This window comes from Wyeomyia smithii, chromosome 2 (assembly GCF_029784165.1).
Source record: "Wyeomyia smithii strain HCP4-BCI-WySm-NY-G18 chromosome 2, ASM2978416v1, whole genome shotgun sequence".
Classification (NCBI taxonomy): Eukaryota; Metazoa; Arthropoda; class Insecta; order Diptera; family Culicidae; genus Wyeomyia; species Wyeomyia smithii.
Window position 1 is genome coordinate 89,343,922 of NC_073695.1, and position 24,193 is coordinate 89,368,114.

The 24,193-nt window shown below is 36.3% G+C and overlaps 1 protein-coding gene across 7 annotated transcripts in view; it reads right to left on the reverse strand.

Annotated features, from left to right (window-relative positions):
* Nucleotides 1-22,937, reverse strand: part of LOC129722882 (homeotic protein distal-less) — a 121,118-nt gene extending 98,181 nt beyond the window's left edge. For 5 of the 7 annotated variants that reach the window (XM_055676696.1, XM_055676697.1, XM_055676694.1 and 2 more), the window contains exons 1-2: nucleotides 20,652-22,937; nucleotides 5,697-5,872 (exon numbers count right to left, since the gene is read on the reverse strand). In XM_055676696.1, coding sequence (XP_055532671.1) covers nucleotides 5,697-5,872; nucleotides 20,652-20,752 — 277 coding nt within the window. In that variant the 5' untranslated portion in view covers nucleotides 20,753-22,937. The remainder of the gene's footprint in view (nucleotides 1-5,696; nucleotides 5,873-20,651) is intronic. The other 2 variants (XM_055676695.1, XM_055676698.1) reach the window with 2 other exon arrangements.
* Nucleotides 22,938-24,193: the final 1,256 nt, after the last annotated feature.

Below are 24,193 nucleotides of genomic sequence, written 5' to 3' on the forward strand. Positions count from 1 at the left end.
TGGCATCCCTGTCCCAGAATGTTACCGTACGACGTAATTCTACGTCGAAAAATGACACATTTTATTTCTTCCTTTCATGACAAAACTGCAAAATTGAGGTTTTCCTGAATAAGAATACCTGTAGCAGCGTTTTGATAATCGATCCTACACGCTAAAGTTGGATGGTGCGAAACCAGTAAAAAATTGTGCATTTTTAGCGCATTTGTTGATGAAGTTTGGAACCAGTACAATAATTGCGTGTTGGGCATAACGCAAATTTAGCTCTAAACTCTGCTCCGCTCCGTTCCAACTTTTGCTAGTATAGTCATGTTGATTTATACTGGTTTCGATAATGTTTTTCAGAAGGTTGTTCTCGATGAAACAGTGCAACAATCAATCAATACTAATAATTTGAATATTGACTAGATTAATCAAAATATTAACTGACCGGTTCACTTTCAAGATTCCAAAAACATCATTGAATCATTAACAATAAGAAGGACATTGAGTTTATTCAGAACATTTCGCATTCAACTATGACTCTGGTTTTGTTCATATGCATATGATTCCACGTTACTGGCACCAGCGTCACTAAGTTGTGTGGGGGAACGTGGATCGCTGAAGGTTGTTTTGGCTGCAGAGTATTATTAGGAATGAGCAAATCGCTCATATGAACAGGTGCACGAAAATGTAGCACGATTTTTCGAGCGCCACAAAATAATCATTCGCCCGAAACTGACGTTTACCGAAACATCACGATTCTCGTGTGTATATGATACATATTCTGATTTAAATCTATGTCAATCAGCGATGCCAACCTTTTTTTATAAAAAGCTGTAAGAATTCAAAATAAAAAACTGGAGAAAACTGGCTATATAAATTTGAAGCTTTTACATAAATTTATTTGATTTTCGGTTCAAAAATGCTACACCGTATTATTACATGTAACCAAAAAGGCTGAAAGAAAATTGTTTACACATGGAGATTATAGTCACAGGCCTACTTGAAATTGAGTAGATTTCAAATAAAATCTTATAACCGAGGCGCATGAATGCACAAAATACTGAAAAGACCATATATGTAATGGAAATGAGTTCAAAAAATGTGGTGATGAACAGAAAACTGGATAAAACTGGAACAATTTTCAAAAAACTGGAAATATTCAACCTTCAGCTGTTTCGCTGACGATCTTCAAAAAAACTGGAGATATCCAGGAAAAACTGGAGGGTTGGCAACGCTGGTGTCAATGTGCTCGCAGTAAAACTGTTGCGTTAGGCATTTCACATATTTATTGTGCGATTTCAGTGCAAAGTTTGTGCGAATCGGAAGCACATTGATTGTACAAGACTTGAACTTTTGCGTGTAGGTATGTGACAATGAGGTTTGTGAATTTTGTTGTTTTGCTGTCTTCGCAAAACTAATTGCTTTTTTTTTCTTTTTCTTATATTTATCATTCATTATGTAACAAAAGTTCAGGTTGATGATTCTTTTGCCTGCCGCTGTCCTGCGCTTAGAATTTAAACACTATTTTCTTACACTTAATCAAACCTTGTGTTTTGGCTACCCGTATTAGAGTTTCACCAGTAGCTTTACAAGTTTCTTCGCTGTGCGAAGTAATACCTACAAAATTCTATTTGACGTCTAACTTACACGAACTAGCCATTTGTCTTTCTATTTTCATAACGCGCAGCTTCGTAATTTGGCGTAAATGTAACTTTTGCAATATTAGTAAATTGTTCAAAATAAAACCAATAAATGTACAATTTATCAGCAGTTTTATCTGAAAAATAATCTTTTATTTTAACAGGTGACAACTAAAATTTCGGATTTTTTTCTCTAGGCTCTCTCATGCAACAACAAACACGCTCAAAGAGGAATAAGAGTATGTATATGTTAGCTCTTTCTCTCCTCTTTCTGCAAGTATTTTTTGTTTTGGTTATGCATCATGTGTTTTGTTCAAAAAGGCGTCGAAACAAGGAGCTTTGTGCAAGCGCATTGTACAGTTCTACCTGAACTGCACTAAAGGTTTCGCAAAAAAGTTCACGATAAACCATTTGAAAAGCGAAAAGCTTCCGGTTTCAACTGTGTATAATTTCCTGTAAACCTCAGTAATAATACGCCAGGAAAGTTCTAGTTCCTTCAGTGTAAAAATAACTGGAGATCAATGAACTGCTAACTGAAATGCTTACTTTTTTTCGTTTACTATATATTTTCATGAGAAATACATCAGTTTTTTCTCTTAATTTATCCACCGTTTTTAGCAGCAGTAGAAAAAAATCCTAACTTTCAGTTGTTAATTTTTGTTAGTAAATTAGTTAATCAAACTAATAATCTAAAATTAATTGTCTTTAAAAGAATAATAATTGAATATTTATTTTATTATGGAAAGGAACCTCTGATATACCTACTGGAACCTATGATAAAACTAAGATTTTCTACTTTGAATCAGTGTTGCTGATTATCACTTCATTACACTCAAATACGTTGTCTGCAACCTGAAGTACTCAGTTCAGTGGCAACAAAGCATGCACTCATAAATGAAACGAACGCGTTGATTGTCCCGTGCCATGGTGAGTGACTCACGTATGAGAAGTTTTTTTCTCTTCGCACCATCTTCGCTTCGAACCCGAAAAGATCAATAGGGAAGACAGAGGTTTTTTTTTTCGTGGTAATCACTCAGAATATTCAGATGATTCGCATCATTCACTTCATTTGCATCGTTCGCACCGTTCGTACGATTTGCATCAGTCATATTCTTCGGGTCCTTTTTTTGTAAACCGAAGCGATTAGCTTGCTTCAGCCAACAATGCTGCGTAGATGTAGTTTTTTAAAATAAAAAGAGTCTAGCAGTGATGAACTGCCGCGCGTTAAAAACAAAGATGAAGGATGTTGTTAAGAAAAAGGCTGCTGCCACAGGGGCAATAAAATATAGGTGCCTTATCGATGCTTTCAGTTTTGTTAAATTAATTTTAATTTTCAGAAACCTATAATCAGTTGACTTCAAGAAACATAAAAATAAAAACATACATTGAAAGAATGTCATTTTTTCCTTTTCAAACATCTCGAACATCCAAACTAATTCCTTAAACTATATTCCGCAAAATTTACTCTGTCAAGAATACATCCCTTCTCAGATGTATCGGAGAAACAGAGAATTCGCTTGCCCACCCTAGGCGGCGACGTTTGTTTGGGTCTTGTACGAATCTATTCTTACCAAAACCAACGGTGTTTTTTTTTCCTTTGTAAACGTCATTGGTCTTTCCCGACGCTTCGTTCGCTTCGTTAGATTCGTTCGCTTCAGCTGTAAGTCGAATTGATGGTGAGTAACTTTTTTTCGAGTGGCCGAATGTGGTAACTCAGTGAGATACAATAGCAGGAGAAGAAGTAAAGGATAGAATACACCTAAACAGTTCATTAAGCACTGTAATTCGCACTTGACGATGCGATAGGCTGCAGCTCTAGTACCAAGTCACTAGTGAGCAGCGACGATGATGAATCATGAATGATTGTGATAATCAGCAACTTTGCTTTGAATCCATGATAGTGTGTTTTGGATTTTTACTTTTGCGAATGTCAGCAAAATATTTCGACAAATGTTCATCGAGTATAGATCTTTCCTACATCAACAAATCTTGAAATTGCCAAGATTCTTGGAAATTGTACCGAATATACATAAAATATTTGCTTGGATTCCCCAGTTGTCGATTTCTCGGCAATTAAATTAAGATGTGTACGAAATAGTTGTGGGTAGCGACATAAATAATAGCTAGAATATAAAAAAAGATATTTTGAGAAAAACGAATGTAAATATCAGAAACTTTCATTTTCCAGTGTAATTTTTTTCTTAGTTTTTCCAGTAGTTTTTATGAAATTCCCTCGATTAATGTTTGATAGGTTGTGTTAGGTCCGCAACTAACTTGTCGCTATTTTTCAATAGATAGCGCCAGCAGTAAGTGCTTGTCGATTTTGACATATCTAAAGCGTGATGAATCAAACCACATACTCGTCTTCTACGGGAAGTGTTACTTTTTCATCGCATTCAATGCGGCTGAAGCGCACCGAAAGATAAAAAAGATCAAAAACCTTCGAAGACGCTGCATTGGAGGAATTGCTCGATGCGAATCCATGCCGAAAGCACGAACAGCTTGCTTCGATATGAGGAGCCCCCCGCCAAGACGCTTCTAAGCGATTGCATTTGGGTTGCTTATGATTTGAATCCAAGAGACGTTGAGCGTCGTTTTTTCGTCCGTGAACAACTACTCCATCAGCTAAAAAGTAAGGGTTTTCTTCATCGTCACGCCACAGGTGATAAAAATGAATTCATAACAGTAACCCCATGAAAATAAAATCATGAGAACTGCCCGGTCATGCTTGTTCGTCGTCAAATATACACACTGCAAAGTTTATGCTGTGTATTTGGTGAGCTGTTGAAAGCGAACGAAAGTATCACTGAGAAACCATACACCGGGAAGTCCATACTTCAATTGATACGAGCACTGCGCATAAAAATGGTCACAATACGAGTAGAGGCACGAAAAATTGGTTCTACTGCATGACAATGCTCGGGCTCATACTCCCAAAGTCGTTAAAACTATAGAACCGCTCAAATTCCCGCCATAGCGCCGTCCGATAATCACTTGTTTCGTTCAATTGTGCATGGTCTGGCTAGCTGTACATTGAATGATTCTTGGGTAACTTTTTTTTTTCTCAAAATAAAGTTGCATTTTCAATATAAAAAACAAAACTCCATGAACTTAGCTGCGCAGCTTTAATATTTATAAATAAAATGTAGAAATATTATTTTAGCCTTCTTCAAAAGTTAGTTTTGATTTTTTTCTAAAATTCGCACCGTCTTAAGCAGGTAGGAGTAAATAAAACTATAGCAGCTTCGATAAATTTCATAGTTAATAAATTAAATTTGTAAAACACATCGATCCAATTATCATCGAAGTAAATTAAACAAGATAATTTTTTTGTTAGCAAACTTAGCTTCCATATAGTTTTTATACAGATAATTATAGTAAAAAAGTTACTACATAATTTAAGAATATGCACTATCATACGGAACTTATTACAGATATCAAAACAAGTGACCATATAAATCAAACATTTCAAGTATAGTTCTACAAATAAATACTACCGACGCATCCTGCAACAACCTGTTGGCTCAACTGCCGCGACCAGTTCCGAAATCCCGTACATTCCGCGTACTAGTCAAATTGATTAACGATTAAGTGGCAGACCATTATTGGCTTGTTGGGCCGAAAAACCGGTTCGCAACAGATGGCGCGAGCTGATTACTGACCGAAATGCCATAAGGGTCAGTCAGCTGTACATCACACCAGGGAGGCACACGACGACGACGACGACCACGGCGACTAGTCAATCGATTTTAATGAAAATCAATCAACTTTAATTTGCTGGCACCACGCAGCCGTTTTTCCGCGCGTCCACCGACCCATTCAGACCTGCCTTACACCGTACATATTTGGTGCGGTGCAATATGCAGAAAGGTGCGAAAAATAATTGCGAAAATTGAAATTGGTGCCCCCCTCCGCACTACTATCAAGTGCCAATATCAATGAATTGAAGCGCGTGTGTGTGTGTGTGCCCCGTCCGACCATAGTCGGACCCTCTCTTCCGTCGGCATTGAGGCCCAACCCGTAATTGAATTGTGGTCAATTGGGAAATGATCGAATTTTATCGGTGCAACTTACCATCTTTTGGTGGACTAGCGCAGGGAGGTGCATAACTTCCTAAGTGATACCCTGAGTACGAGTTTTGGTGCATGGGCGGGAAGGGATAACCTAGTGCACTTCGCGGACTCGGAAATCCGGAATCCTGCCCGCCCTGTGCACTGAAATGCTGGTACCCACTTCGGATGCCACCGTACCTGTGAAAAGAAGAAGAAAAAGGCAAAGAGGTGAAACTTGGACGTCACGAATTAGCTGCAAATTAAAGCTATGTTTTGTTTGTTTATTTAGAAATTATGCACACAGGAAAACCCCAAATTGGAGGCAATTTTCTCGCGAAATAATTTTCCACCTAACGAAAAATGTATAATTTCCTCGCTGTACTAATTTAATTTCGGAATAAAGCCTTCAATTTCGGTTCCGAATGAACGGCCGAATCGCAGAAACTACCGAACCAACGGAGGAGAAACTAGGCTTTGCGATTTTTACCTACGTGAGATTTTCTCGGGAAAACGTAACCAAACTGGAAAGAAATCAACTGCATAAAGTAAATCAGTCAGTGTGTGCTGTGCTGCAGAGCGCCCAGACAAAACTGTTCAACCGAGAAGACGTCTGCACACGGTTTTTCGTATAGGTGAATGCTGCGCAAACAATCATTGCCAAACATAATATCATCCGTTCCGAATGTTTAAATTGGAAAATTATCTAACCACCGAGCAAGTTAAACCCGGGAAGCGGGGTGTTGAATTCGGGAAATTTTACTGCTTCGTCGAGACGGAAATCCACCGTAAAACTTCCCCGCCCCCGTCGTGTGCTGGTGAATTACCGTTGGCGCCTGTCGATAAACGGCTTACTGTACACAAACTTCGATCGATTCAGGAAAAAACAACAACTTTTAGAGAAATAAAACAAAATAGGTTTCATTAAAAACTAACTGTAAGGAAACTCGTTTCAAAAGACTGATAAACGCAATGTCAGTTACGAAAAAAGTTAGGAATCCTTGTTGTGCGTTGTCGATTAACAATTAACATCGAGAGTGGACGCTTCCTCCCCGAGTTCAAAGAAAGCAACCACATAAACGTTTGATGCGCGGTCAAGTGTATCGTAAGACTGCTTAAACGTCATAATTAATTACCACCAAGAGCGCCGTCATTTGCCGCCAAAGAACTATATCATTCGATTCAAAATCGATGCATGTGCAATTAAGCAGTCAATTATATGGTTTGGAAGTAATTACCACCAAATCAAATGCAAATGCAGATCATCAGCGGCGTTTAGATTCATTCAAGTGCAATAAATAAGTTAGAGCAAGATGAAAAAATCTGCGGTACTGAAACACTCTTGGTTGTTCTCATTTTTATACGTTATTGAACGAATATTTTACTCTAACATAATTAATCGCTCTTCTTATATTGATGAATGACGGACACGGTATTGGAAATACATCTTTCTAGGATCGCAGGTGAAATGCGAAGGTGTGAATAGTAGAGCTACTTAAAATCGTTATTTATGCAAACACTTGCCGTTCCTAACAATTAATGCAACGTAATGATCGTTATTATATGAATGAAGCATGGCCATTAAAAGTAAACTGCCTCATCTTCAGTTGCAATTGATAGTACGGTAGAGATATGTAAGAAAGAAAGTTCTTACGTGAGGGGCCCAATTGGTAGATGTTCACAAGTGTTTTTAAATTTTGATGGTTGTCCAAAATAATATTTTTTGTGTTTTCGTAGAGGAACCGCTGTCTGCAAACCATATAATTTTTTTATTTTAATTATTTTTAATATTATAAATGCTGTTTGCAGAAATACAAATTAAAATATAATAGAAGCTGTGTTATGAAAAAAAAAACATTCCAGGTTGGGTTTTCCGGTTGATTCTAATAGGTATTAAAATACCAAAAAAGGTTTCTTCTAGTGTCTAACCTGTATTAAACTTTGTTACTAACGTATCAGCCTGCTAACAAAATGAGATATCTTATAGAACAGGTTGATAACAACCATTGTTAGAAAAAAAATGCTTTGATAGAGACAAATTGCTTGTTAGACTTGTATCAGAACAACTTCATTACAGATTTGTTGTCATATCGCAATCAGATTCATTTTATTGTCAAAAGCATATGGGAAAATACAAAATCGAATTTAAATATGTTTTTTGTATCTCGGATAGATAAAAGTTTAAAATTTTTCAGTTAAGCATTTCTGATCGGATCATTTTAATTTACAATATTTGGACTACGTATACACAAAATATTAAAAAATAATAATCGAGACGAGACACGTGTGTTTTTTAATCCGGTGTTCTTTTTTTCAAACTCAACTCTCTTTAAAAATCTCATCAACAGCAAACTGTGTTTTCCACTTGAAAAATATTAACATTTATCCCAAAATGTGGCTTGGCTCCGATACTCGTTTAATTTCTGATATACAAAGCTCACAATTAAGGTAATCTTATTTGATATCGTCTATACTCACGCGAAATCAAAGTTTAGCGCGTTCATGGTTTTTACAGGCTTAAGTTTTAGTTTATTTTCACAAGAGAAGAATAATTAAAAAAAAAGTTCAAATTCACTCGGAAGAAAACCTTAATGAATTCTTCAGTAAAAATAACATCGTAAGTATTTTGTTCATATAAAAATACTAAAAGTCCTATGCTGTAAATCTTTTTACAATCTTCAACAAATTCAAAAGTTTGAAAATAACTAAACATAGTGGACAAGTATTGTTCAACTGAGTTTTGCTTGTCTGCAGCCTCAGCTAGAATAGAAACTGACGGAGGTTTAAAGGAACAGTTTTGAAATACAAGAAAATTTACTTAAATAATATACAAGCTCTATTTTAGCGCAGTTTTAAAAAAGAATTTATTTTCATTTCAATCAATTAAGATGAATCATAATACAACATATCCGAAGAGCAGTTTTGTTCATTTTTTATGATTTACTAGTTGAGTTCCTGATATTGCTTGGGATTCAAGAAACGCTCTTGGTTATGGTAGCATTTAAGTTGCTGAGGAGTGATTGTTTTAACGCAACAATCTGCATTCTATTGAAGCTTTAAATTTCAATCGTATTGTGAGGAAATCATGGTGCCATTCCACCAAATATAAATCCGATACAACAGTGAAAATGTATTTACCTTTATTGAAAAAAAAAATGTAATTTTATGTTGCTTCTAATAAGTGGGGCTGACGCTCTTTTACTTTCGCTAAAGAGAGCTGTACTACCACCAGTAAAGGGGGCTGCTGCCATCAAAATATTCTCTAAAGCAGGTATTAGACGACGCAAATATTTGCTATTTTTGGTACGATTTTTCTTTGCACAAAATAAAATCTGTATTGAAAAATAGCAAATATTTGCTTCGTCTAATACCTGCTAAAGAAACTACTCACATGTTAAAGAAGCAGAAATTTCCTATGGACAATAGTTTTGAACAATCATAGGCGTAATGATTTTTAGTGAAATATTACATTCCATGATTTATTCGTGAATGTGAAATTTACAGCTCACACGTATAAACACGTATTGTAATACTTTTTTTTCAGTTGTTCTGATATTGCGGAGTAAATTGAGCATCATGAATGTGAAAGAAACTTTACTTTCAGTAAGTAATCCTACAAAAAACTTTTTCTTTCTTTCTGCTTTTAATTCGTTTTTTTTTTCTTGAAGTTATATTTTTATCGTTTCCAATCTCTAACACATTCTCTCTCACTGTCTTGCCTTCACTCTCTTCCTCAGGATGTTTTCCCTGCTTTCTGATCCTTCTATTTGTTTTGTTTTTTCTTTCACTTTTTTAGTGATTTCTGGGTATATTCCCGGTTCTATAAATATCAATACTAAGAAGTGATCGAACAATTTTCAGATTTACACAGCTTTGTCAAACAGGTTCATCCATGTTGAATTTCAAAATATCATTATATTTCCAGTTTCTAGACAACATGTTGGTTCCAGAAATACCAGTTTAAAGGGCCCTTGAGCGATTCTCTCAATTTAACCCAGTTTTCTATAAACCTTCAGGTTCCCTAAATTGGGTTTAAATATGGCATCGAACGTCGATATTTTTTCTTTTAACGTCATCCCAATTCCGAAAATACCCAAATTAGGAGTATAAATTGTTTTTCGCATATTTCACAGATCCCGGGAGACGCCACCCATAAACTGGAAGTCGCCAGTGTCGAACATCATGTGCAGAGTGCTCGAAAAAGCTTGACTTTTATCACTTCTTTTTATTCAATACATCTGTGAGCATCTCCTTCGTAGAATGAGCCCGCATGCCAAGTTTGGTGAAAATCGGTCAAGCATACAAATGTTATGCTGGAACATACATGAATACAACTTGTTAGAACTGTTTTTTTTTCTCATATGAATTGATTGAAATATGAATGGAAAAAGAAAAAATAATTAAAGAACTTTCGATTAAACTAATTCTTCTGAGAGTCTAAAAACAAACCTTATTTGATGAACTTCAAAGTTGTTGCTGTAATGAACTAGAGATAATTATTTTTACTTGTGAATGCGGTTTTCAATTGTACTAATTATGAGCAGTTATAGTCAATATACTTTAGTCAATAGACATTAGAAGTCAGAGGTGGAAAAATATACACTCAAAGAAACTGCTTTCCACAAGCAAGTAGATTACCTCGCTAAGTGTTGTGTCTATTTTTAACCCCATATAACATTTTAACACACCTAATAATGTAAAATAATATTGTCCATACCACTCGGACACGACCATCACGGATTTGGCTCAAAGTTGGAAGAATTATTCATCTAGGATCACTTTGAAATAATCCCGATTTTGGTGACGATTGCAATACCTTCCGCTTTTTTTCCCTTGTAGTGTATAGATAAAAGATGTTCGAACTGATAGACGACTTTAAAAGAAAATAAACCAAGTAATCCAGGAAAAAAATAATTTTGGACAGGAAGTGTTACTAGATAGCTTATTTTTGTATTTTAAACTAAATCTGCATTTTTCGGCAAATGCAACGATTTTTATTTTAAATTTGATAATTTAATTGTATTCTTTGAAAAATTTCAGGTAGAAAACAGCCATCACCCCGAGGTATTATGAGTCAATCTCGGTATATACTTTTTTTTTTTGTTCATACAACATTTATTTGACACGGCACAGTACAATATAATGTTTAACAGCGCAAGTATATCTAGTGTCTTATATTGAAGGTATCTTATGAACTAAGGGCAAAAGATATACCATTTGAACGAAACTAGTTTTGATTTTCTCAATATAATATTTAATCATATTTATTGGAAAATGTCTGAACCACAAAACAAATGACTTTAGGATTTTTCTGGTTATTAGGAATTCTTAAAATATTCTTTTCTTTTTGTAGCAGTGTTACCAGATTCATCCTTCGTTCAATCAATTCACGAAAATATAAAAAACATGCAAAACTAATGAAGAAGCAGACAAGTATATGTCTCCTTTCCAATTGAAATAAAATTATTTACAGTTTGATTTTACTGTATAATATAACAACATTAAACGAAATAGCGACAAAAGTGCAATGAAGAAAGAAAGAGAAAAAGAAAATGGAAAACTAGGAAAAGAGATAAACCCGTAGATCCTAATTAAAAAAAATTATTGTCGGGAGATAATTGAGAGAGAAAAGATGACAACACTGCTGTGAAATTAGAAAAACATATTTAGATACTATGATAAACGGCAAAATCCCAAAAATTATTTGTTGGGTTGTTTTTTGGATTGGAACGTTAACATACATTTCTTGAATATACATGGAGAAATTCAAAACTGGTTTCGTAAAAATAGTATATCTCTAGGTTGACTCATATTACTTCGGGGAACCTAGGGGCAGGCCCAAATTTGAGGGGGGGCCAAGGGGGAAAATGCCCCGGGCCTCCCGACTCGAGGGGCCCTCCTAGACGAAGTGCTCGTCACCTTCCACCGGTTGTGAGGCATAGCACAACTTTTCGTCGAAATATTTTGAACAAAAAGAGCCCCACGAAAAATCTGCCCCGGGCCCGCCAACGCCCAAATCCGGCCCTGCCTCGGGGAACACGACGAAATTATCAAATTGAGAAAAATGGCTGCGTTTTCCGAAATATCGCCATATATTTTAAAATACAGAAATAATTTATCTGGCAACAAAAATTTCAAGATCAAATTTGAAAAATAAAGTCAAATTTTCAGCTGAAAGCTTATTTATAATCTTCGTATCTGTTTGAGTTTGAGTACAATGGTTCAATATTATTTAAAGAGTTCAACAGTTTCGTTTTTATTATTATAAATCATCAAAAAATATTTTATTCAACAATTAAAACAGTATAAGTTCTAATAACTTCGTCCTGGGGCTTATGACCCTGTTTCTGCTTATATAACAAATCTGAAAAATAAACTCACTAGCGAATATGTAAACGAAAGCTGAAAAGAAGTTGTCACAGTTATTTTGGTTTCGTACATTCGTAAGAACGTATCGGAAATTCACGTTAGTTCAGAGGGCCCCCATATTGAGCTTATTCAAACATAATAATAGCATTCTTCAATTCATTCGAATCGATCTAAGATCTAAGAATATCGGATGCGAACGTAAATAAGAATAAGAACGATGGTTTGAGTTCAGTAAAAAAGTTCGATATCGCAGCTGATTTTAATTGTACAGGGAACTAGAAACTCAGTGCCACAACAAGTACAACAATCTAATAAAAAATCTCCCTCACTTTTAAGATTTTAACTTTCACAACTGGGATACAACAAACTAAGATCATTCGGGATTTCTCTAATGTCATGAATTAGATATTATAATAAATCAAATTTTTCTCGAATTCTTCAATCGTTTTCAACAATGTTCGAAATATTTGTTCTTTTTAATTTTGAATAGCCTTCCATCATTAGATATAAATTATAAATACCAACTGATATTTTCATTTGTAGATTTTTAAAGTAGAAAAGATTTGGAAATAGTGTTTTTTTTAATGTTGTACGGTTTCTTTAATGTGGAAAGAATATTATTTCATGTCTATCCAGGTTGGGGTTGAGTATAGTTAAATACCAATAGTCATTGATATAGATTAATATTCCAAAGCTTTATTTTGTTATAAGTTTCTTGCACCTTAGTGCTATGACAAGTTTTGGTTGGTTTCTTCTCATCTCAATCTGAGGCGAAAATCCCTAAAGTTTCCAAAGAACAATTATCATCCTAACGACTTCATTGTTAGTTTGACGTTTGTTCATAAAATTCCGTGTCTAAAGGAACAATAGATGCCTCGTCATATTCATATATTTCATTAGTAAAACGACCCCAGCATGAGGATCATATACAATCTATCTTCCTCTTCTACTTATATACAAGACAAGTTTTGTATGTATATTTGTATGTATGTTCCAACATAATGGAAAGGAGGAGGGGCAACTTTTAAAGAAAAGGGGGTCAAAAGTCAAGAAGTGTGCATGCATTCTGGGAGCTTCTTGAGATAATTTGACGAATTTCGGGCCATATCATATCTGGAGGCCGAAAGTTGATGACCAAAGACCGAAAAAAGATGTTCGAGGCCATTTTTAGGCGAGTTTCGGCTTTTGGGAAGCTGTATAAAACGGTAAAAAACGATAACAAATCATTAACATTGGTATATCCGGATAATGCTATCGGTTTTCGACAACATTTTGAAGCTCGATATGCTGATTCCGACTTCGGAAAATACGCGAAATTCGATTATATAGATCCCCGTTTCATTTAAATTGTAAATATTGTCATTTTCATTTGTAAAAGCAAAGAATGTTCAAATACTCTCCAATATTGATATTGTAAAGACTGAGACTCTGCCCAGAAACTGGATATTGATGCACAATGCCATTTTGAAATCCATAATGGCATCTTCCAGTCTCTGACAAGCTTTGAAAAGATTCAAATACCCCCCTTTTTTATTAGTTTTTTAAACCGATATGACTCCTTGAACCTTATAATTGATGTTCGATAGCATTTTTGAACCCAAGATGGTGACTTTGAGTTTCTGGAAAGCCAAAAACCGGTGAAATATTGATTGTTTCAAACACGGTTTCAGGAAAAGGTTTTTCTTTCTAGTGAATTTACATTTTTCATATGTTCGGGAAGAGGAGAGGAAATTTTCTTTGTAATTATTGGCTGTAAGTAAGATTCATTAACATTCATTTTTCTTAATATACTTCGCAATAGTATCACATCTAAAAATGTGTTAAAATAAAATTAATTACGACACGATTCGTGAAAGCGGAATATTTCACTTTACCAAAACAGACCAATTGCATTATTACACTTAATATCATTACACATAAATATATTGTGCAGTGAAATCGTTAGCAATTCCTTTAAGAACTTTTTTTCAATGAAAGTAGAAAAAATTTCATTATCATTCCTGATTTATATGGGACGAAATGGCCCATATGGGAATATTATAAGATTAATAAAGATATAGAATATCAATGTTCAAATTAAACCAATCCGTCCCAAGTAACCTAACAACAAGAGCTAATATCGTTCCCCGACTAAGATGTAATACTCAGCTAGTTTATTATAAAACTAGCATCTTAATACTTCAATAACATATACAATAACATAGAGTTCACCGTTGGCTCGGGGACACTAAGCAGTACACCATCAGTACATCCAACGTCACAAATCTAGTAAAGGTTTACTCAGAAATAGATACAATTTGGATTAGGTTGAATGAAGGCAAGGATAATAACGAAGGGCTTATAAATCAGACAAAAAATGTCGTAAAAATAATACTCGCAAATAGTACTCAAGCTAGTAACCACTCAGTTGTGCTTACCAATCAATCAAAACTGTGATCGTTCTATGATCCTGCAATAAACCTATTCAATTAGAAAGCCTCTCGTTACGGCAAACTTAGCCACAATGTATCACTCTAACAGTAGAGCCCAGAAAAAAAGCATAAATCCAAACACGTGAAACGGTTTTATGGTATACAGGCAAAAGTATCGCATTTATTTGTGCTCCCCCCTGGCAGAACAAACAAACAATAAACCAACACGAACTCGGACAGCCAGCGATCAAACAAATCCAAAAACACTTATTAAGACACTTATCCCCTTACATACCCAATCGAATCCATTATTATGCCGTGTACGAGTTTTCCTAACAGAAGCCACGCTGTTCACCTTCTCTACACATATTTAGACACAAATAGACGGGAAGAGAGCCTTTCAGTCCGAGATCGGGTTTCATGTTTGCCTTTGCTTAAAATTAAACATCATAAAATTATAACGATGCCATTGGATCAACATATCGTGCGAATGCCTTTGGCACTAGATACAGGACTGAAGTATCGTAGGGAAGCGCGCACCAGAAGCAAACACACGCGCTCCGCGGTAGCGCGGGCGGCTTTGAACAGTTTCATCTTAGATGTTGTACGCAAACGACTGCGGGTCCGAACCGAAACCCGGGCCATTCCAACGAGGAGGAAGATCGTAAATGTATAACACGAAAGCTGGCCTAGCTTTTGCCTTATGAATATTCCTCTCCGCTCGCACACCCATTAATGGTTGCACTAAGTAATCGCAAAGTAATGATATCTGCGCGCTTAAATAGTGCGCTTCACTAGGAAATAAAAATTCAAAGTATGAATATTACCGATTGAGTAACACGCTATAAACACGCAACAATTTGTGCTGCTGTGTGGTGAATGATTAAATTACTGTCTTGTAGTGTACAGTCACTGAATGAGGGAATCTTCTTCATGTGCTGGACAGTAGTCGAAAAAGGGGAAAAGACCATTGCTCAGTTTTATCGATATGCCAACAGACTAATTCGCCCATTCTTTTTTACTGTTTAAACATCATTATTTGATATTACTCTAGAAAAATTATGTTGATAACACATAACCTAATTCAGAGTTTGAATCATACAATGCTTAACTCATTGCCACTGTAAATAAATAACTTTTCTGGCAGATTCCAATGTATGAAGGAAATGAACAAAAGTTTTAGGAAGATAGCAAAGAATATTTTATATTATTATAAGACGAGCACAAAGTAAAATAATTTCGGTGGGAGAAAAGTTCTTTTTTTCGATTTTCTTTTTCACAATCGTGACAATTTAGACTACACTGGCCAACCCAGGTGCACTCCAAAAATCCAAAAAATGAGAGATTATAGCTATTCAACCATTCCTGTGAAATTTGGTGTTCCTAGCCAGACACTTCAATGAGTTTTCTCGTGAACATAACGTTGAAGCGACGAACCCGGTGAGCAATTACTATACGAACTCTCACGTAAGTTGACGCGTTTTACTAATGTTTAGGTGCACCAAAATTCATAGGAATGGTTGAATAGCTAAAGTCTTTAATTTTTTCCGGTTTGAGCCTCTGGAATGCATCTTTTTTCATTTTGTCGCCCAGTGCTATTTTCATGGTATATAGATTTCATTATTGCATAAAATCATAACAAGTTACTTTTATCGAAGTAACTATTCGTCTAGTTTATAATTTATATCAAATTGCGATGCGAATTTTTTCAAATATATCGTTTTATATGATCATAAAATTTGTATCAAGATGGAAACAGGGTGAATCATGATTGGGACAAGAAACGTATCCTGAACGGACCATTTTATTTCTGATCCATTTAAAGTGGAGCATTTTTTTTGGAAAACATGAAATCCATCATTGTATCAAGCACAGGCAAAGTGAAGTCACAGAAGTAAGCTGTTCCGAACATGATTCAATGCAAATACAAAACAGGTGTACGCTTTCCACTAATATCTCCAACTTTAAAGTAAATACTTCGTGCAATAAGTGTTCCTACATGAAATTTAGATGTTATAAAAGCATTTTTCTGAGAAATGTGCTGTGTTTTTTTATTTTAATATTCGATTACACTATCACTGTTTGAAAACAAGACATGATAACAATCGTAATGGCGAATTGTTTTCGTAAATGGATCGTTTTTTAAAACTTTTTCACTAATAGTATTAGGCCGTTACAAATTTTATTTTAACCTCCCCTTCAAAAATCTTGAATATTGGAAGGGAAAGAAAAAAAAGCTCAAACCGTTTTGTTCATTTCATTGGTTTTCTGACAGCATAAATGCTTAATTTAGCAACAGTCAGGTGACAGCGAGAGTGTCTTCGAAAGGCAAGCGAAATAAATAATAATAATAATAATAAAGTGTTATTTTCCAACATTTATTTGAGTGAAAGTTACAAACGTCATAACGTGCACACAAACTTTGATCAAAGATATTTCTTTTTTTTTCGCCTCGGTTTTATTTTTTTGCCACCCCCTCTGCAAACCTTGATAACCTTGGACATAAAAAGAATTCGAAATTTGTATCAGCCCAACTTAAAAACCTCAATGAAACTCTCTGAACATCATCAAGAGAAGAACTAATTATTCGAAATAACTTTTCGGTAAATAATGAAGCAATCTCGTATTTGAAAAATTGTTCTGATGATGGTAGAACACCCTTTATGGGAATGATTAGTAACACAGTTTTAATTTAGTATTTGAAATATGACATCAATTTTGAACTTTACAGTAATTTTTTTGATTAAAAGCACAGCCTCAGACGAATTCTTTAAGCGATAAAACATTTTCGATTCAAACTTGTAATCTATTAATCTTCTTCCATTCCCAATATTAGGGTTCACAAATTTTGCCTGATTGGCAAAAGCAACAAAAAAATGTTGTCCTAGAGCTCAAATTGGAGAAAAATGAAGGTTCTAACTTTCAAACCGAGCATCAAGTCTTAAGAGACTTCAATGAAGTTTTTCCGTAAGCCAACGGAGAGACGACGAACCCGGCGAACAATTCTGCCGTCCTTTTGACGCGCCTTAAAGGCGGTTAGGGGCACCAAAATTCACAGGAATGACTAAAAGGCTATAATCATTCATTTTTACAGTTCGAGCTCTCGGGCAAAACCTGTATTGACCAATTTTATTCTTTTGAATTGCTGCCAGTATTAAACTCCAACAAAATGGGGACACAAAATGCAAAAAAAAACTGTTTTCCCAAATGATTCTACCAGGAGCCAACAAACCACTGGTTTTAAGAAAAATATTTCTAAACACTAAACACGAGAAGAATTTCTATGATTTAAACAATATCCACTGCGGATGAATTTGTAATGATGGAATCCAAAAAACTTTTTCCGCGACGATCAATTTTGTTCATCGATCGAATTTTTATCACCATTGACTTAAGCTTCATAATTCGATATCTTATAACAATGATCAAGAATAAAGTTTATTTTTTTCAAATTTGCTTGCCATTGAAAGGTTTCCATTTGGTTCTACTATTGAAACAAATATGTTTTAGAAATTCGAAAGAGTAATTTTACAGCTGATCTCACGCAAGAAATGAGATTTTTATGTTCAACACAATTCATTTTAAACATTTAAACGTTTTTTTTTGGGCATTGAAAACTGTAACTTGATATGGACAAAAGTATACTTATTAATATAATTAAAATTTATTAAGGTGAAACGGGATTGTGGCCTTTTCCTATACAATTTTGAGGTTGGAGCTCTTTTTACTTTTGTAGTTTGAGCGAAAAAATTCGGCTTCCACTAAATAAATAGCACTCAAATTGCTACTTCAGTCATGCAACAGTTGTGAAAACAATAAATCAAAGTTTCATGTACCTAGTCTTCATAAATCAAGAGAAAATTAGATTGCAAAATTCGAGTTGATCGCGACCACGTCTCGTTTCACCTTAAAATAATTGAATAACTCCTGATTGATATAATTTTATTAAAATTTCGTTTAATTTCGTTTAAAAAAACATTTTCATTGTAAATATTGATCGAAAAACTGATTTTTTGTATTATTTCAATACTCAAAACATGTTTTTTTCCGTGAAACATGGTTCCAAAACAATTTAGAGTTCACATCAAACATAAATACGCTGTCAAGTATTCTCAAGGTCAGCTGTAGATGATGTAACAACGATCATCTTTAAAGAAGGTTTGTCCTATATTGCAGTATCAGTGAAAATAATCAGTGAAAATAGGTCTGAATACTGCACGTATTGGCATTATCTTATGGACAATCCAAATTATTTTCTGAAATATTTCTCGTTTTTCAATATTATTTGTAGTATTTACTACATTGCTTTTGCCCGTAGACAAATGAAAGCAAATAGTAAATAAAATCGTTTTCGAAACACCATACAACAGTTGAATTTTCTGTTTCAATTATCCCACCGGGTTACTTGAATACAGTTAACTGTCAGTATCTATTTTATAGCTTTAAGCGAATTTCTATTATTTTTTACCTGAATGTTTGGTTAAAAAGTATCTACCAAACTTTGATTTTGGGAGTTAGCTGTAGGAAGAGATTTGGTTCGCGTGAGTGTGTGTTGGTGGTTTGAAGTATCATGCCATTGAACACAAAATTGGGTGTATGTAACTCAATGATACCAGATCCCAACTTTTGGATGCCCTCAGGGCCCGAGGGATCCAATCCTATGCCCGAGTTCATGATATCTTGGCTCAGCGGAATCCTTTATTTAGGGCTCTTTGGAAAGCATCAGGGTACTTAAAAAATTGAATCATTGATAGAAAAAGTAGTTTCAGATCTCGATTGAGATGCAGTCGGCAGCGAAAATAAAAAAAAATCCTTTAGTTTATAAAATAAATTAAATACCCTACAATTAAAATTTAACTGACTCCATCATATTAGTATTGTGCCATGTCAAAAAAAAACGTTTTGTAGAAAAAGATCGTAGGTAAGGACGCTGCAATTTGAACGTTAGGATGTTGCGTCAATGAATTCAACTGTGTCTGAGCAAAATTTTATACCACTTCTTAATATTAGAGGCGTCAATCCAGAGTGTCCTAAATTATAACGCTCACTGAGACAAAAAAAAAAACACAACACCACTTTCAACACACCTGAAATTTGAGTGGAATTGATTGTTTTCTTTTGAAGGGACTTTAACCCCAAACGGTAATTCGTCCCTAATTGAGTGGAATAAAATTGAAAAAAAATGCTACTGAGAAATTTCTGGTTTTATTTTTCATTTTTCATCAATACTTTAACTGTCATTAAAGCGGGTGACATATTAATGAGTGAAATCAAACCAACTTAAGCAGTCAATACATTTGAACAATCTTCAAAAATAAAAAATAGACTAGAACTGAGAGCGATTTCGCACAATTTTTTAACCAATTTGTAGTCAAAAATACCTGCACTAATTCTTCAATTACAATTCAAAGTTTAGAACTTCAAGAGGATCTGTGTTCAATTTGCCTAGAAATATCATCAAAACCAAAGCTGATATAACCCAAAATTCTTACTGAAACCAGTGTACACTAAATGTGGCAACAATGCAAATTTCGCAACTTCTTATCTGAGAAACATTTTCCTGACACTAGAGATGGTCGGGTTTGATGTTTTTCAAACCCGTACCCGACCCGAACCCGAATTTTTTTTTCGGTCGAAACCCGAGCCCGACCCGAACCCGAAACTTTTTTTTTCGTTCAAACCCGAACCCGACCCGAACCAGAAAATTTTATTTCTTTGAAACCCAAACCCAAACCCAAAGATTTCATAGATTTTATAGTCGGGTTTCGGGTTTTCATACCCAAACCCGACCTGAACGCGACATTTTCAAACCCGAACCCGACCCGAACCCGAAAATATTTTTTTCACAAAACCCGATCCCGACACTCAAAAATTTTCAAACCCGAACCCGACCCGAACCCGTCGGGTACGGGTCGGGTTCGGGTTTCGGGTTTGAAAACCCGAAACCCGATCAACTCTACCTGACTTGGAAAAAAAAATTAAACCTAAGAGTTGTTCCATTTAAAAGTAGTTTCGCACTTGATTCATTTTAAAAAAAGCACACTATTTAGTTTCGAAGGGATTTTGAAACTAGTCAAATTTTAATGGATAAAACAATTAAGATTGTTGTAAAGGTAACAAAACGATGGTAAACAAAGAGTTTTTTTATAGTTTCTCCAGAAAACGAACTTATTAAATCGAACAAATCACAAAACACTAACCCATGCTGCTGCAGTTCGACGAAGGCGGACTTGCCGGGACCCGCCGGCGTCGCTCCACCGTCGAGGTACTTTGGCGTGTGGGGGGCATCCGGTGCGTCCATACCGGACTGTGGCGTACTAGGGGGGCCCTCGTAGGGGCTCCCCAGATCCGTAAAGTTGAGCGTGTTGGGACCGATCGAGGCCACTTTTTCGAAATGAATCGTAATGCCGTTGGTGGAAGCTTCGAGGGAATTACTCAGTACCGGCCAGGTCACCTGTCCCTTTTAGGGTCAAAATTGCAGCACTCGCGGACACACACTCACACGCACACACTCTTCTCTGCTTCCCTCCGGCACTATTCACTTCACTTGTTCGGGTTTTTTAGTGGTTTCGTTGTTACCGGACACTTTCACAAACTCGTCCACAGATCTTCCCTGTGTTTTTCTCCAGTTAGCAAAGTTGTCACACTGACACTGGCATTCGGAAGTTGTAAGCTGGACGATCAAACTGGAATCTTTTTTTTTCTATCTTACCCAGAGCACAACACCAAAACTTTCTTTGGAAACGAACAGATCCCTGTTTTTTTACTACGTGCTTCTCGGGTTCGTTCCTTTTTTTCACTAATCCATCCAGGTCACCGCCGAGTTCTGATATCCCTGATCTTATTTTATCCTTTTGTGTTTTCTTCGGCTATTTACACGCCTTTTTCATCCGATATTTTTCGATGTTTTCACACACTTCCTGGGGTTCAAATGCACACACTCACTAAATGGGAGACTCCCTGTTGCGGAATATCATATGTTTCTGCGCTTTGTCTTCCGCGTTTTGTTTTTTATTTTATTTTTATGTGACGAAATCAACTGATTCGATTCATCATTACCACCTTTTGTAATTGGATGGGTCGATGATTCGGTTTCAACATTGGGAACCTGGGGGAGAATTCAATTTGTCAACAGAGTCGTCACTGCTGTCATCGATGAACAATAAAATTAATATCACAAACAACTAATTTATTAGGAACACATACAAAAGATGATTAACTGGACAAAACTTTTTTTTTTTTTAAACGATTAAGGAATCATTCCCGGTTTTACGCTGCTGGTCACGATCCTCGTCGGTAAGCTCGTAATCGGTTCCACCACCGCGGGGGGCAAAAGCGAAACTTACTTTTCCTGCGGGTGGGAGGCGATTATTGTTGGTACAATTAAAATAATTTTCACGGCCACCGGTTTCATTCATAAACCAGCACGGGGCAGGAGGCTTCGAGTGTCTAAGAATCAATTACGCTAACCCTAATTTTCGGTAATGATAGGTCACACACACTCGGTGGTCAATATAGTCATTCAGTTCACCAGCGTTAAGCCCCCGGACTAGTAGTGGCGATTGTAGCGGGCAGTAGTCACACTACCACCACGACGGTATCACCCGCACTCGTGATGAAGCAAAAACTGCTCATAAACATCACTAATTTATCGCTTCAATTTAAACTAATTACTGTTTTGACACTGTCTTCACGTAATCGTGAAAATTATCACTTAGCACTTATACCAACGCAACAACAGCTACAAAAAGTAGAGCCAATGCGCGCGTAAACGATCACTACTAATCGCAGCTATCACACAATTGATTATTATGATTATTATTATGTGCGATTGAGTGATGAGCGAGATTCCTTCCACGCACCGGTTCGATTCATTCCGGGGTACTCCACGGCGTGTACCCGATTGTCACTAATTGTCGCCAAGCAAAAACGATCCTCCGAAATCTGGCGGGTGTCCAAATTACATATCTTCCGTGTCCGTAATGATTTAATCGAAAGCAATTTCGAAGTGAATCGCTAAGTTTTTTAATGGCATATAATATTAGTTTTCCAAATTGTATGTAATCTAGACGCGAAGATGTATGTATTTATGTTTCTGCTATTTTATGTTGTCTGCTGCTGTTGCTGTTGTTATCGTAGCCGATTCTTCACTCCTCCCAGCGTTGACCGATCCGTTTCGTACTTTTTATTTTGCTTAATGTTTAATACTATTTTCATTAATAACATGAAAAGCTGTGTACAAGCCGATTTTTTTTTCTTGTGATTAGTGGGCTTCTCCTCCACTCCGTTCACTCTCGCTCTCTTTTTCGCTCAAAAACCGCCGACGATATGATTATTATTACTCGTTATCTTCCTTTCCGCACCGTCGTCGTCCCTGTCGGTGCGTCACGTCGACGACGGGTTTTGCGCCAAGGGAATTATTAAAAAGCAACGCTCGTTGCGCGACCAACCACGAACAAAGTGCGTTAAAGACTAGTGACTGTGAGCACACTTGGGAAACAACCCGAACACAGTTGGGCTCGATCGTTAAACACACAGCGTGGCACTGTTATTATGTGCAACCGACGCTTCTGATTGGTTGTGCACTAGTATGCAGAGACCGCCCCTTTTTCCGCCTTCCTCTTCGCACTTAATTTATTCGTCATGGATTTCACCGGTGGCGCAGCGCGCGAGTGCCCTTGCAGGTCTACCACAAAGTAAATTAAAATCAAAACTTTTATCTAAAAACTATTTCCTTTCAAGGATATACGTTGAAACTAAACTTCTAAAATCATCTCAAGTCCATTAAATACAATGCACCTCTCCTCGATACGCCACTGTTCCGGAGCTAGCAGCACACAGCATTAGCTGTTGTAGGCGTTGCTTTCCATCAGGCTCTACCACTTCACAGCATATGCGGTTAGAGCAGGCAAAGCGAAAATGCCATGCTAAAGCAGCGTACACTACGATAAAACAAGTTGTGCAACTTTTCTTACTCACACTTTCAAATTGTCCCCTTAATGGCCAACAGTTGTAGTAACACGCTGTAACCTCTACCATCACATTACTGCTTCGCACTCCATTCGTACAGCAGCGCTCCATAATGCAATAGTATCTGTGTGATCCGTTCCAACACCCGTGGAAGCGGAGATACAACATGAAGCATACTCTCGTCCCGTACCCAATGGCACCCAACCCACCACCCACTGCCAGTCTAACCATAGGGTGGATCGAATCTGTATTATTCGTATGTAGTTGTATCGATGTAGGTACCATAGCTGAGTATGTTGAAGAACAAGCTTTGTTTGCAATTGCTGTTACTGCGCCGCTGTACGAGAGAAAAAAGAAAAAAAACAAGCTGTACAACAAGCTCTCTGTCGCCTGGTGGTCGTTTTACCGTCGCAGAGACGCTTCTGTAGATTCACCGATGATTTTATACCAGCAGACCTCAATTGGTGCTGCGTGTTCCTGAATAGAGGAAAATACCTACCTCATATGGCGACTTTTGCGCGGGAGTTTACCGTAAATATAATTAGCATACAACCTGTCACACAGGAACCAGCTTGCCGAGCAAGATGTTACTGCTAGCATTTCAATCTAGAAAGTCTCTCGGTTGTGATTCTAACCGATTAACCGTATAACGTTATTTACAAAACATTGAGAAAATCTTGTGACTCAATTTGATGGGACAGAGACAGAGGCAGGCTATCACATTTAAACAATCCTACCCGTCAGGCTTAGCCTCAAATTAATTGATGAAATA